Here is a 15,848-nt window from a genome sequence, read left to right on the forward strand (position 1 = left end):
TATGACAACAGTGGCTGGCTGGGGTCTCCTTCTGATGATACAGCAGGAACGGAATGAGCTCAGAGCCCCTGACACTGTAACAATTGCATAGAGTACCAGCGTACTGGGCAATCTCTTGGCCTACTCTTGTGATGGCCCTGCAAACAAAAGAACATATATATATTCTGGATTATAATTTTCTTATTGTATCAAAATATGTTTCCAATTTCCAACTGTGCCAGCCAGTATAATCTCTGAAATTTATGATATCTACAACAACTGGTAACAAGGATTGTAAAACTTTATTTTTCTCTCCAAATCATTTTTCCTTGTCACATTTTATTTTGGCTGTGACCTATCCTATGTTAGAAGTGGTCAATGTAGCAAAAAAAACAGTGCACTTCCATTCTCACATAGTGTAAGGAGTATTTCTATGGTATAAACAGAATGTATTTGCCCACCAGTGACATAAAGGAACTCTCTCTTCCTTGCACTGCTTCAATTTACAACTCGGACACAACTGGTTGATTCTTCTGTTTTATTTTATATGCTGGTACAATTTGCAGAGCAGCATTCATATACTACTTCTTACTAACACATTTTGAAGTGATCCTGTCTTCATCAAGAGCCATGTAATAAGGTTGCCAGTGTGCATTTACACTATTCTGTTTACAAGCAACAGGACCAATATTTACATCAATACCGTTTTAATATCGGTGAGTGGAAGACCGCATGGTGTATCCCTGGTTTGGTGTCCAACAGCCCCAAAGCATAGGAACTAGCTTCTCGCCCAGTAATAACTCAGCAGCTCTTAGGCAGCAGAGACAAAAGTAAGAATCCTTACTAGTACAGCATTTTACAGTGACACTCTGGGACAGCACATTCTTTGTAGAGGAAAATAACCAAACTGCATTTTATCTTTCTTTGCTTACAAAACCTGATTCTGATCTGATCAGACTTCTTTTTTTTTTTTTTTAACTTTAAATGTCTTAATTATCTGACCTCCATAACTGTATTCTATAAAACTGTAATCGTATTAAAACACATTAAAAATTAAATGTATTCCATTTCGTGGGATGAACACAGGTGGAGTTTATTTGATGGTAAAACGTGCTGTTTCCTCTGCAACGTGCTACACGGTCGCTGCTGACTAGCTCTTCTGTCTCCTAGGTCACACTGAGTATGGAGGGGGGCTTGTTTCTCACAGAGGCAGTGATTACTCCAGCTTTCTTCCGTGTTGGGTTCAGATGAGATGCTGCTTTAACATAGATATGCTGTTAACAAAAATGTATAATTATATGCTTTAGATAGCTTGCCTGTGATTAGCTGGCAGAATTTGAAAGGCTTAAGTCATTGACTGAAAACCTCCTTGCTGAAAGACATGCTATGGAGCTCAGTCTGCAGGGCTTAGTTCACAAGAACCTAACAAAGCATAAGAGAAGCCATTTTCAGTCAGACCAAGGTCCATTAAGCCCAACATCCTGCCTCCAACAGTAGGCAGTCTAGGTCACAAGTACCTGGCAGATACCAAAGATTTCTCATAGTTCATTGCGGGGGACAAGCAATGGATTCCCGAAGTCCAGCTGACTAATACTATTTTATGGACTTTTCACCTACGAACTTGTCCAAATCTCTTTTGAATCCTGTTATGTTAGTTGGCTTCACCATGTCCTCCAGCAACGGAATTCTGACTTCAAATAATTTTTATGATTAATTTTCAATCTGTCAATTGTTAGTTTCACGAAGTGTCATTTTAGTGTTTGAAAGGTTAAACAATTTCCTACTTCATCATTCCACCCCACTCATGATTTTATAAAAGTCTATCATATCCCCTTTCATTTGTCCCTTTTCTAAGCTTTAAAGTCCTAACTCAGAGCTTCCCAAACTGTGGGTTGGGCGCCCAAATGAGATCTAAAAACCCAAATCTGGGGTCACAATCTGGGTGAACTCTTCATAAGTGGGTCATTATTTTGAAACTCTGGGGGGCGGGGGGAGGTGGGTAATACAATTTTATTTGGCTGCTATCATGAGGTCACAGCCACAAAAAGATTGAGAGGTACCCACTGTAACCTGTTTAGCCTTTCTTCTTCTCCTTTATCATTTTATCCCCCTTCTCTGAACCTTTTCTAATGCTGCTATATCCTATGAGATGAAATGGCCAGAACTGCACATAGAATTTTAAGAATTATTCAAAAATAAATGGAAAACAAAATGAGAATATCATTATATATCTGTATAGGTCTATAGTATGATACCACTTTAATATTTGCTTTTTTGACAGCCAAAGCACAGTGGGCTGAAAAGATCCGCACATTGACCAAAATAACTCCAGATCTTTTTCATGGGTGGTGACACCTAAGTCCTCGACCAGTATTTTGCACCTGTAGTTGGGATTGCTTTTCTCCATCTGCATCACTTTGCGCTTGCCCGCATTAAATTTGATCTGCCATTTAGACGTGCTGTCTCCTAATCTCCCAAGAACCTTCTGCAAATCTTCGCAATCATCTACCATTGTAACAAATTTGAATAATTTGTTGTCATCTTCAAATTGATCACCTTATTTGGGACATGTATTCGTACACCATTATGTCCACAGGATTTTATATATAGTAGTTTATACTTTAAAATGGTACAGTGCATTGAATGCTTGGGAAGATAAGGCATCTCACAAATGAAACAAAACAAATAGCACAGTTTGCAATACAGAGTGTGGGGTACACCACTACTGACCCTTTTCCATTTGGAAAACCGACCATTGAGTCCTAGTGTCTTTTAGCCAGTTTCCAATCCACTACAGAGCATTGATTCCTATCACATGATTTTTTAATTTACTGAAGAAAATTTCTCTTTAAGGACTTTCTCAGACACTTTCTGAATATCCAAATATCCTTTAAACTAGCTCATCTTTATCCATGTGTTTTGTTTATGCCTTTAAAAAAAAGTCTGATAAATTGGTATGGCAACACTCTTGTAAACTAAACCAAAAAATAGGGTAGAACCCTAAAAAGGGTACAATATATACAAACAAATAATGAGAGTTCCCTAATAGTCAGACTAACAGAACCAGTAGTTGCTACAGGAGGAAAAAGCCTCACGAAGCTCAAAAGTGCAGTGAGCAACAAGAGTAGGGCTGCTTCATCATTGGCATAAAAAAACCTCCGGCTAGGCATATATATCAAATGCGCAAACTGCAAAACTGTATTCCACATCAATATGAAAGAGAACTTAGCTTCCAACCGGTCTTTCGTGTAAACAATTGTTGCGAAGTTTGCCCCACATACAGCTTGTCACACGGGCACAACATGCAGTACACGACATACTTTGAATTGCAATCAGTGTTCACATGCAAGCCGTATTCTCGCAATGTAGAAGGATGTATAAACGTATCCGTTTCAGTCATCAAAGGGCACATTACACAGTCGTTACATTTTCTGTGCCCACTGAATTTCCGCACTTTTGAGCTTCGTGAGGCTTTTTCCTCCTGTAGCAACAAGTGGTTCTGCAAGTCAGACTATTAGGGAACTCTCATTATTTGTTTGTATATAACACTCTTATAAACTCATGCTGACTCATTCCCATTAAGTTGTGTCTATCTCTAGTCAGTAAATTTCATGTCAATGTTGAACTGCAGTGGTCAATGTACTTTTTTTTTAAAGAGATATATAAATTCAACACCATTACACATTTAGGGGTTATTTTACTAAAACACACTAAATGCTGTATTGCCCATTGTATTCCTAATCGTTAATGTGAGCTAAATCCCTTAGGGCGCCTTGGTAAAAGGACCCCCTAGTTAGTTTGGCAGGTTCCTGTGAGTGTGGAGAAAGGCTAAGTGAGATGCCAGACGTTGTGATGGTAGATATTGAAGGAGCTACTGATGGTAGTTGTTCTGGGAGTTTAGGGCCCCTTTTCCTAAGCTGTGTTATGTATGTGTAACGCAGCTTAAAATGGCACACTGCGGGATGAGCTCAGGTATCCTGCAGTAAGTGCCAATATAGTGCACGCTAATCCATGCACTAAAAAAAAAAAACTATATTTTTGGGAGGGGCTTACCACTTGAGCCCTCACTGCCTACAAAATAGGTGGCGGTTAAGTGCTCATGCAGTATCTTCTTTTCAATTGCCATGGGTTAATGGCAACCTTAGTGCATGGGCATTAATAAAAAAAAATGCCCATTTCACAGTTGCGGCAAAAATACGTAGGAAAAACCCACACAAGGGGGTATTAAGGCCATTTTTCACTATAACTTAGTAAAAGGGTCCTTTAGTTAGCTAGTTTTTTTAAAATTAGGTTTTCAAATTGTTTTAATTTGATGTTAGTTAAATGGGTTGGAGGAGGATAGTTGGGCGTTTAAAGAAGAAGGATGTTTCATTGTATTGCACACTAATGAGCGGTATATAAAAAATTCTTAATAATAATACAATGATCGCTACTGGCTATATGTATATTGGTGACAATCAGGCCTAAAATTAACCACCTAGACTCTGCCTATGGTAGCTAAATATCACCACTATACATATAGGAGTGAATTTCATATATGGTGCCAAAAAATCAGCACCAATAAAAGCGCTATTCTATAAACCATGGTTAGTGACGGTTTATAGAATAGAGTTTATACCTAGAAATCACAGCTAACCAATTGAAATGTGGTGCAAATGTACATGCCTAAATTAGGTGCATATCCCCCCCCCCCCTCTTTCTATAACAACATATGTAAATGTTAAGAACGCTCCCATTCCACCCATGACCCTCCCATTTCCGCATCCCCTTTTTGAACTCCCACATAAATTCCAATAAAAAATGTAATTACTGCCAATAATAGCTTAAGCCAATTATCAGCACTAATTAGCTCATTATTCAATTAAATTGCATGTACAAATTGGCCATACACCCAAATTTGTGTGTGCAATTTTTAGCAACTTTTACAGAAATTGGGGGATAGTTATTTTTCCTTCTCTTACTGTGCCCTAGCTTCACCCAGGCACTACACGGTTAGAATGAGTTTTTGCTAGCACTATCTGTAGAGTGTCTTTGAAAATCAGTGAATACAGGAGTTATGTTTACCTGTGGCTGGTAAAATCTGTAGCAGGTGTTCAACATGGACAGCAGGATACACGTGCACATACCATGGATGACATCACAAATGGAGCCTGGCACTGGAACGCTACTCTAGCCTAGATTCTAGAACTTCTGAACATGCTCTCCATGCATATGCAACGTGCTGAGCTCAATTGGTGACATCACCCATGTTGTGAGGACTTAGGAGTCCTTTTACTAAGCTGCGGCAAGCATTGTGTGCTTACTGCAAGTTAAAAAGCACTACCGAAGGGTATATCAGGCACCCCATGGTAGTTTTTGCATGTACTTGCCCTACATACATGCTAAAATATAGTTTTAATTTTTTTAGCGCTGGGAAGGGAGGAGGGTCTGGGGGCAGAGAGTAGGCATGTTCTGCAAATATTGGTTAGCACAGCTACACTGCCACATGCTTACAGATTAGCAAGCGACGTGAGCCTTTACTGCCTAGAAAATAGGTGTCAGTGAGTGCTCATGCACTAATGGGAAAATAAGGGGCCCTTTTACTAAGCTGCAGTAAAAAGCGCCCTGCGCTAGCAGCGGGGGCCGTTTTGGCCACCCGCTGAGGCCCATTTTATTGTATTGGGTTAAAAGGCCAAAAAAAGATATGGCCATGCGGTAAGATTGCTCTTACTGTGCTACAGAAAAGCACCGTGCACATCCTATATAATAAAACACACCTCCAACGTTCTGAAGCCGAGAAAGTGAAGCCTTCAAGCCTTGAAGCATTCATGCGCTCTGTAAGGTTCCATCTCCTCAATTGACGACACGTAGTTCCGGAACGTTGCAGGAATGCTTCAAGGCTTGAAGGCTTCACTTTCTCGGCTTCAGAACGTTGGAGGTGCGTTTTATTATATAGGATAGAAAGGGCCCCTTAGTATCCAGCTTGTCTTTGGAAAAATAAATAGCTCCTTCTGAAAATGATCCCATTTGTTTTTTGTTTTGTTTTAGAATAGCTTTTACCATTTTTCCTGGAACCAACATTCAGGTTGACTGGTCTGTTTCCCAGATTACACCTGGAGCACTTTTTTACATTGGCTACCTCCAGTTCTCAGGTACTATGAGCATTTCACATGTTATATATTGCAAGTAACGGGTTAGTACTTTCATGTTTGAGCTCTTTAAAAATTCTAGCCTGAATACCATCTGGTCCTGGTGACTTTTTTTTCCTCTTTAGTTTGCCAATTTGACCCCAACATCCTTCCCTGTAAAGACTATGCTGTATTCCTGTTTCTTTTTTTTTTTTTTTTAAGTTTATTGAATTTTTCATAATCACAATGAGAAACTTTGAGATTCTGTGCCTCTAATATAATCGTTCATTGTTTAACATTAGCATACTTTGTAGCCAGCCAGGAGATTATGCAACTGTTAAATATTGAAATAAAGAAAAAATAACCGTAATAATGAAGTTGTGAACCTATTTTATATTCAGTTGTTCTCTGACCTTATTTCTTTAAGGAGGCCATTTTATAAAGTTACTCTCATACTTAGGTGGCCATGTAGGCATATAAATGGCCTCTATATCAACTGGAGATAAAGTATGTGCCATGACATGAAAGCATGTACTTTGCTGGTGGGCTCACACAGGGGTGGATTTTGGATGGAGCACAGGCAGAGTTAGCACACATGTGCATACATTTTGAAATACTTTGGGCCTCTTTTATCAAACAGCGTTAGCAGTCCCCGGTGCAGTAATGCCAACAAAGCCCATTCATTTTGAATGGGCTTCATCAGCATTCTGTGTAAAGTATGTGCCTTTATTCATACCAGCTCTCAAGCAGGTATAGGTATTCACACCTGTATTCAAGGCACATTTCACCTATGTACGCGCCCGGTTATAAAATTATCTTTCAGGGAGTGCTGCTGAGCAGGAAGAGTGATGGCAGCTTGGTAAACAAGCTCCTGCTGATTCACTGAAAATAATCCTTCTTTTTTAACATCAAATTCAGAAAGTGCTAACTTGCATGTATCATGTCGGCAAACAAGTCAGGGAAAAGACACAGAACAAAGCCATCATCCCCAAAAAAAGATCAAGCCAACAAAATAGAAGGTGAGGCTCTGAAACACTACTAGAAGAAATGCGCTCCTTAAAGGAAATGCTACTAGAAAATAAACAAGACTTACAGGAGATAAAAGAAGATATATCTTAAAAAAATCTGAATTATCTCAATTCAGGTCTCATACTGAAATCTTGGAAAATAAACAAGATGCTGCAGACAATAATATCAAACAATTACAAAGACAATACAAACGTATAGGGATCCTTGAAAGAGAGACTGAAAATATGAATAATCGTGCAAAAAGAAATAACATCAGAATTTTAGGAATACCAGAAGCGGCTGAAGGTAATAATATCACTAAACATTTGGAATCCTTCATAGCTTCGCTACTGGATTTACAATTTGAACGATGCTTTGAAATAGTAAGAGCTCATCGGGTCCCGTCATGGCCTATACCACAAAACAAATACCCCAGGCTATCATTATGAAAGTGCTCCGATACGAACATATGGTTACCATCATACAGCGTGCTCGGATACGTGCTCCAATTAAAAAAAGATCAACGATTCAATTCTTACCAGACCTTCACAAGAACATGGCAAAAATTCGTAAACAATTTTTGAATTCCGCCTCAAACTTAAAGAACTAAATGCATGATTTGGTGTATTATATCCTACATGTATGCGCATCACCATCAACAACCACACTAAGGATTTCACAGATCCAAGCGCCATGGTGTCGTTTATTGAAGATCTCTCTCCCACTGCGATTGACGTGGAATGAACGTTTGTCTGTAACTACATCAGGATAGATATTAATATTAATTCTGCCAGCATACTGTTGTGAATAATATACCTAATACAGCTAATGGCATTTCAACAGGAAAACTAATATAAGATTCTATATTCATATATCTTTTCCCGCTTTTCCTAATCTTACAAACCTAATAATAAGTGAATTCTTCTTTAACAAAGAAGGTATAAAAAGAATCATTTAGCACTAATGGCAGTACTTTAAAGTTTAAACAGGAATATCTAATGTATGGCTGTAACAGTCAAGCTTCCAGGAAATATCTTTAGAATTGAATGTTAACACTCATACCATCACGAATGGATTTTATGTGTATCAACTATTTTGTTGTTAATGGGACCTTTGGATTCCTTCTTGTCTTTCTGCCTCTCAACAACATCCTAAGGTTGGCACAATGAGTTACTTTGCAGTAATCTAGTTTCTACCGATATATGGCGTGCTCAAAGTTATACTGCGTTTGAAAGGGACAGCTATATAAACCTTCTCCTCCTGCTGATCCTGTTTGGGAATGCAACGTACATCCGTAAGCAATCTCTCTGGATTTTGCATGTCAAATTGAAGAGTCTCTTCACACCTCGTCATATTATATCATGTAATTTAGTGAATTAACATTTACAATCATTTGTCTATTTGCAGATGGATGGAATGATTTGTCTGTATATGCTTAGGCTGACCTGCTACAGCTATTAATAGTGGTTTCACATTTTTGGTTGCTATATTATGTATAAATGTTTCTATACTACTCTTTTTATAATGAAGTATAGAAGCATATACTATACCACAGTTAGACTACAGTTCAATAATTATGTTAATTGAATACAAGATTATCATATATGATGTGCATAAATATATAATTCTAATTACTGCTATAAATATAGGATGCTACCAACTATAATATATCAAGCTATATAACATCAGTGAATCAGCTGAGGTGAGAAGTGCATCACCTTACTCAGTAACCAGTATTTTTTCTTTACCATTATGCAATTGTTAGTTAAGTTCAGCATGATGGTAAGTTATGTTAGCACATTTGTGTCTAGAGGTGTTTTCATCTGGCATATTACCATTCTGCTCAGGGTATTTAAAAATGCAATATCAACGTCACTACAGCCAATCGATCATTTCATTACTACATATAAAGATGAGCTTAAAGATTAATTCTCTAAAAGTTAAAGATTTTAACAATCCAATCAAGAGGAGGAAAATATTAACCAGCTTAAATACAGATTTACCTGACATTCCTTTTCTACAGAAAACCCACCTATCCACAAGTGAGTCTGCTAAACCGTTTGGTCTCACCCTCCCATTTTCTCTCCAGCGGATGGGAGGAGAAATGGAGTAGCAACACTTATAAGGAAAAGATCTGATATTTGTATCCTTTCACATTTGGCAGACTCCTGTGGAAGATGGGTTAAAATTAATATAAACATCAATGACATATTTTTAAAGCTTATTAACATATATATAATCCAGACTTCTTTAAAATAATTGCTGATCTATGTATTCAAGAAAGTTCAAACCTTTAATCTAGTGCTGTATCTATCTATAGATAGGAAGTCTGCTATATCATATAGGGAAAGGGAAGGGAAATGGGACTTGATATACCGCCTTTCTGAGGTTTTTTTGCAACTACATTCAAAGCGGTTTACATATATTCAGGTACTTATTTTGTACCAGGGGCAATGGAGGGTTAAGTGACTGGCACCATTATTAAGTGCCATAAGGACATCCCCAAAGATAGATGGAATTAAGATAGGTAAAATAACAGCTAAGGTATCTGCGTAGGCTGACGATATTCTCCTACCTACCTCCATCCCTGAGATTTTGACAATTATCAATGAATATTCTGTAATATCTGGGTATAAACTTAACAAATCCAAGACAGAAATTTTACTCCTTAATTGCCCAGAGAAAGAAGACATAGCAACCACACATGGCTTTATTTGGAATCCTAAGTCTTGATAATATTTGGGAATAATCTTTGGCACCACATTAGAAGACATACTAAAATTCAATATGGAATAGCTTATTAAGTAAACTACTGAATTAACAACAAAATGGTCCCCATTAAGATTATCTTGGTGGGGGAGATTAGATACAATAAAAATGATGATAGTTCCTAAAGTTAACTACATATTAAGTATGCTGCCAATAATGTTTCCTATTAATGTATATAAAAAATAGAGCAAATTCTAGCAAATTCTTATGGGCTACCAAGACTCCTCGAATAGCCTTAAAAAAGCTTAAAGCTCCTAGAAATTATGGAGAAGTGAATTTTCCCAGCTTCCAGGACTATCATCATGCATTTATAATGAGACAATCTGCATTATGTATTATGGCTATTTCAGAAATGGATACTGCATTATGGTAGAAAATAGAATCCACTTGGTGTGAGGACACCGCATTGAAATACCTACCTATAACAAATACAAATAAAAGGAAATCTAATATTATTATACAATCTACTCAAAGTGTTTTTGCAGAAATTGAACAATATATGCAAATACCATGGCTTTTAACCTATCATGTATCAATATGGAATAACTCTTTGTTCCAAATCATTGAAAAAATGATAGACTGGAAAACATGGAGGTACTTTGGTATAATCTCGGTTGACCAATTAATAAATAAATTTGCCTGGTACACTTTCGATGATATAGTTAAAAGTTATAATTTACCTAATAACTAATACTTTAAATGGATACAGCTCAAACATTGTATAGCTACCAAATTGAATATTAAAACATTATCTAATGAACATCCTAGCTCTTGTGAGTTATGTCGTACAATATCTAAAAACCGCAAATTTGCATCTAATTAGTACAAAATGTTCCAATCTTGGAAATACACTACATTCACTAAATCTGAATATAAATGGAATAAAGAATTGAACATAAACTTAGATATTGGTAAATGGAAGCTATTATGGCCTTTATTACCCAAGTCTTCTCGATCTGCTTCTATGATACAATCCTTTTACTTTTTTACACAGAGTCCATTTAACTCCTTCAAAAATAGCAAAACTTAGCAAAAATGGCAATAATAAATGCTGGTCATGTCATGTAGAACTTGGAACTTTAAGACACACAATCCTCCTAGGATTGCTCTGAAAACTCTTAAAAACACCAAAGGAAATGCGGGTGTCCTCTTTCCTGATTTTTTTTGTTTACCACAAAGTATTCATTTTAGGTCAGGCGTCATAGTGATTGATAAAACCTCTACATTATCAACCGGTTTTGTTAGCAATGGAGCAACTGGTGTGGGGTTCTTCTTTAAGTCCCCATCTCTTGCCTTTATTTATTCCAGAACAATTGAAAAATAACAATATAATTCTTTTCTCTTTCTCTTGCTTGCATGAACTTGATAATTATATGGAATTTTCAAGCTCTTGTTCCCTTCATTCCACCTTATGGGACAACCCTTTAATCAAAATTAATAAGCACCCTATATTTTGGGAAATTTGGGCAAAAAGTGGGATAAGGACAATTGCACATGTGTATTCTGGTAATTCAGTTGTTCCCTTTGAGGATCTCTGTTCTGTCTTTTCTTTACCAGTCAGCCAATACTGTCAGCGAAGGGCGACTAAAATGATAGCGGGGATGGGACGACTTCCCAATGAAGAAAGACTAAGGAGGCTAGGGCTTTTCAGCTTGGAGAAGAGACGGCTGAGGGGAGACATGATAGAGGTATATAAAATAATGAGTGGAGTGGAACAGGTGGATGTGAAGCGTCTGTTCACGCTTTCCAAAAATACTAGGACTAGGGGGCATGCGATGAAACTACAGTGTAGTAAATTTAAAACAAATCGGAGAAAAACTTTCTTCACCCAACGCGTAATTAAACTCTGGAATTTGTTGCCGGAGAACGTGGTGAAGGTGGTTAGCTTGGCAGAGTTTAAAAAGGGGTTGGACAGTTTCCTAAAGATCAAGTCCATAAACCGCTACTAAATGGACTTGGGAAAAATCCACAATTCCAGGAATAACATGTATAGAATGTTTGTACGTTTGGGAAGCTCACCAGGTGCCCTTGGCCTGGATTGGCCGCTGTCGTGGACAGGATGCTGGGCTCGATGGACCCTTGGTCTTTTCCCAGTGTGGCATTACTTATGTAGTTATTACTTGATGTTATTGCTTGATAAATTGTTTGTCTTTTTCTAAAACCAATAAAATTCTTGGACATAAAAAAAGACACAATTTTTGATAGTACTCATCTAAAACAATTTTGGTCTTCCATATGGACAACAATATGTAAAATAATAAAGAATTAGATGAACCACTGATTTATGCTATCATAGTGATAGGAGCACAAGCTCTATTTCACACAATGGATGTACATAGCTGTAAATTGTTGCTTATACTGTTCACAATGCAATAAAATTGATACTACAACATTGGAAAGACTCCTCTAAATTGGAATATACCTACTGGTGGAACTCTGTATGTTTAATCGCTAAATTTGAAAGAGTTGCAGCGGAAAAAAATAGAAGTATGCTGGCTTATGAAAAACTCTGGATACCTGTAATGAAATATACCAGTACATAATAAGTTCAATAGTGTAATTTTCAGTATAGAGACACACTTTACAATATTATTTGACTTTCACTTGACATTCATGTGTTTGTATATTGTAATTGTTTTGTTATTTACTGATTTGTATTAGTAAGTTTGTACTTAAAAGATTACAACTTCAACAACATTTCCACACTTTTGTATTGTAATTTACAAAATGTAATAAAACTTTTGAACTGGAAAAAAATATCTTCCATTTATCTTATCCCGATAGATCATTCTTTCGTGTCTCTCTATTCATAACTTTCCTTCAAACAGGTCTCTTGCAAAATGTTCAGTTTTCTATCTCCTAGCTGGAGAGATCACAATCATTGATGTATCCGTGAATTCTGCTTTATAGCAGAAAATACAAAGGAGAATGTCAGGTCTTCTCTGTGAGCTAAAGCTCAGCCAAAAGTGGATTATGCAGTAAATCTAGTATAGAATGTCTAAAGAACAAGGGATCTCTTGTTCTTGCTTAGCCAGGTTCAAGACCTATTGAAACATTGTGGAAAGATCTGAAATGAGTTGTTCATGCAAGGAAGCCCTCAAATGTCAGAGAGTTAACAATAAATTGTGCTAAAATACAGATTATCCTGTGACAAGGATTAGAAATAATTCCCTATATCTGACAGGCTGCCTTTTAGTGATTCAGATGTGTATTTTCTCTGAGGAGAAGCAGGACATGAATATTACTACATCTGGGTGAGGTAATTTGACTGAGACCGGCATGAATTCTATCCAGCATTTATATTTCTAGAAGATTTTGATAGCTCCGATCGCACATGCGTGTGTGTGCCTTCCTGCTACCTCATTCACGTTGGACCAGTTTTTTCATGGGGCTGAGAGGATGGTTTTTGCCTCTGCTCTCCTCAGCATGGTTTCTTTTTGTCTTGTGGCCTTACCTGCCTTTTTGTCTTGGCTTCTGAATAGCATAGGGCCATTTTTTCTTCTGTTTCCCCTTAGTTTGTCCCTTTACTTTTATTTTAGTGGGTTTTTTGGCACTGTAAGTTTCCTTTCTTTTTCCACAGCTCTTCTACACCTACAACCCTCATGGCTTAGATATTGAGGGCTTAGTAGTTGCATCCGTTCAACTGCATGAAGGTGTCTCCTGGGTCCTGCTTGCTTCCAGGAAATATTCCTCTAAGAGGTCATATAATTTTAAATGAAAGAGGTTTGCCATCTGATGTGACGGCAAGGCTCTAGACCCTTTTTCCTGGCCTACACAAAAGCTGCTCCCTCCTCCTCATGCTGCTACAGTAAAGAAGTCAACGGCATGCTTCCAGCTGCCGTCACCACCAAACTCCTTGTGTCTACTCAGTGCATGCAAGTACTGAGCATGATAGAGGAGTCCTTGTATCAGCAGCTGGAAGCATGCTGCTGACATCTTCTGTACTGCAGCAGAACAAGGATGAAATTTGGCTGGTGGGGCTTCCACCATCCCTGCCAGGAAAGGTGGTATTTTTGGCATGTCGGAGGGCTGGGGGGAGGGAGAGAATGTGTTCATCTCTGGCCCCCCTAAATCGGAGGTCTGTCTACACCTTTGACCTGCACACTTCAAATGTGGCTGGTCAGAGTTGATATTCAGTGGCACTTCCCAGTTAACAGCCACTGAATATTGGCGATTGGCCAGACCTCAGCGATTTAAGCAATTTGAATATCAGGGGGACTTTCTTTACTTCAGATTCAGGGGCCGATGCACAAAGCTTACTGTGTTAGGAATGTCTGATTTTGACTGGTTCTATCCAGTTTAATGTGCAAGTTATTTAGTGAGTAATGCACAAAGGGGTTCTGCATTCATCTTACTCATCACTGTAGCAGGCAACGATAATCCTATGCAAATATATTACAATGAGCTGATTAGTATTAAAACAAGCATTCCAAGCAATGCACAGCCGTTTCCAAACAATGCACAGAAAGGAGCGCCTACCTTTTAATATATAAAATTTTCTGAGGTCTGGAGCTGTCATTGTGTGAGGACAACTTCTGGGAGAAGCACTCTGCTTGCATTTTTCAATAGCAAAACTTGTCCAAGAGAAGAACAGCTTAGGCCCTCATGATCAAAAGCAAACTCTGGCGCTAGAGGCTGTTAACGCCATACTAGCGCCAGAGTTTGCAGCTGATCCATGATCAGAGCCCTTGAGCGCCTGAAACAGCGCACTCGAGGGCTCGCAGCGCAAGTAGCATGCAAATGCATGCTAAACAGGGCTTCTAGCGCAATTAGCTTGCAAATGCATGCTAATTGGCGCTTAACGCATTCATCCCCAATGATCAGCGACCAGCGCGCCAAAGATTGGGTCGCTGGCCGCAGCAAAATCAACGCCAGCTCCGAGCTGGCGTTAGATTTTGTGGATCATTGGGGAGGAATGGTTGCATGCTGGCAGGCCCCCCCCTTCCCCCCCCCAGGCAAACGCGAACGGGGGGCTGGAGGTCCGGTGGACCTCTGGTCCCCCCAACGATCCCCCCCCCCATGTTCACGGAGGGCTGGAGATCCTGGAGATCCTGAAACCCCCAGAAATCGTTCAATGGCTGGCTCCGGCCAAAGGATCTCCCACTGTGATCCATCGACGGGGGGGGGGGGGGGGCTGGAGGTCCGGTGGACCTCCAGCCCACCCCAAATCCTCCCCCCAGCGTTGTCCTTAGATTCCCTGGTGGTCCGTGGTGTGCTGTGTCATGCCGGCCCCCCTCCCGGCCCCCCTACCTTTTGTTGGAGGAGGGACGCAGCCTGCCTGCCTCCCTCTTCCAGTCAGTCGACGCCCAAAATGGCAGCGCCCACTGCATCCTGGGATGCACTGGGCGGGGCTACAGACCATTTAAGAGAGCCATTCCCTTACATGGTCTGTAGCCCTGCCCAGTGCATCCCAGGATGCAATTGGCGGGGCTGGGTGCCGCCATTTTGGGCGTCGACTGACTGGAAGAGGAGGGAGGCAGGCAGGCTGCGTCCCTCCTCCAACAAAAGGTAGGGGGGCCGGGAGGGGGCCGGCACGACACCACAGCACACCACGGACCCAGGGAATCTAAGGACAATGCTGGGGGGAGGATTTGGGGTGGGCTGGAGGTCCACCGGACCTCCATCCCCACCCCCCCCCCCCCTTGTCGATGGATCACAGTGGGAGATCCTTTGGCCGGAGGTGGCCAATCAACGATTTCTGGGGGTTTCGGGGGCTGGAGACCCACCGATCCTCCAGCCCCCCCCCCCCCCCATCGGTGGGGGGGAGGGTGGGAGAGGGTTTGGCCGGCGGCGGCCACGACGTTTTCTGGGGGTTTGGGGGGGGGCCTCGTTGTTCGGGCCTCGGGGCAGGCTGTTTGACAAGTTTGGGCTTTTAACAGCCCAGACCTGTCAAACAAGTGCGGGAGGATTGTGCTGAGCGCATGCTCAGCACAATTCTCCCGCACTTTAAACATGATAATCAAAGATAATAGCGCTGCTTAGATT

General features: G+C 39.9%; 1 protein-coding gene across 1 annotated transcript in view; it reads right to left on the reverse strand.

Annotated features, from left to right (window-relative positions):
* Positions 1–409: 409 nt before the first annotated feature.
* KIF9 (kinesin family member 9) overlaps positions 410–15,848 on the reverse strand; it is a 275,713-nt gene continuing 260,274 nt past the window's right edge. The window contains exon 21 of the mRNA XM_030196974.1: positions 410–1,253. Within this exon, the coding sequence (XP_030052834.1) occupies positions 1,146–1,253 (108 nt within the window). The 3' untranslated portion in view covers positions 410–1,145. The remainder of the gene's footprint in view (positions 1,254–15,848) is intronic.

Source organism: Microcaecilia unicolor, chromosome 1, assembly GCF_901765095.1.
Source record: "Microcaecilia unicolor chromosome 1, aMicUni1.1, whole genome shotgun sequence".
Classification (NCBI taxonomy): Eukaryota; Metazoa; Chordata; class Amphibia; order Gymnophiona; family Siphonopidae; genus Microcaecilia; species Microcaecilia unicolor.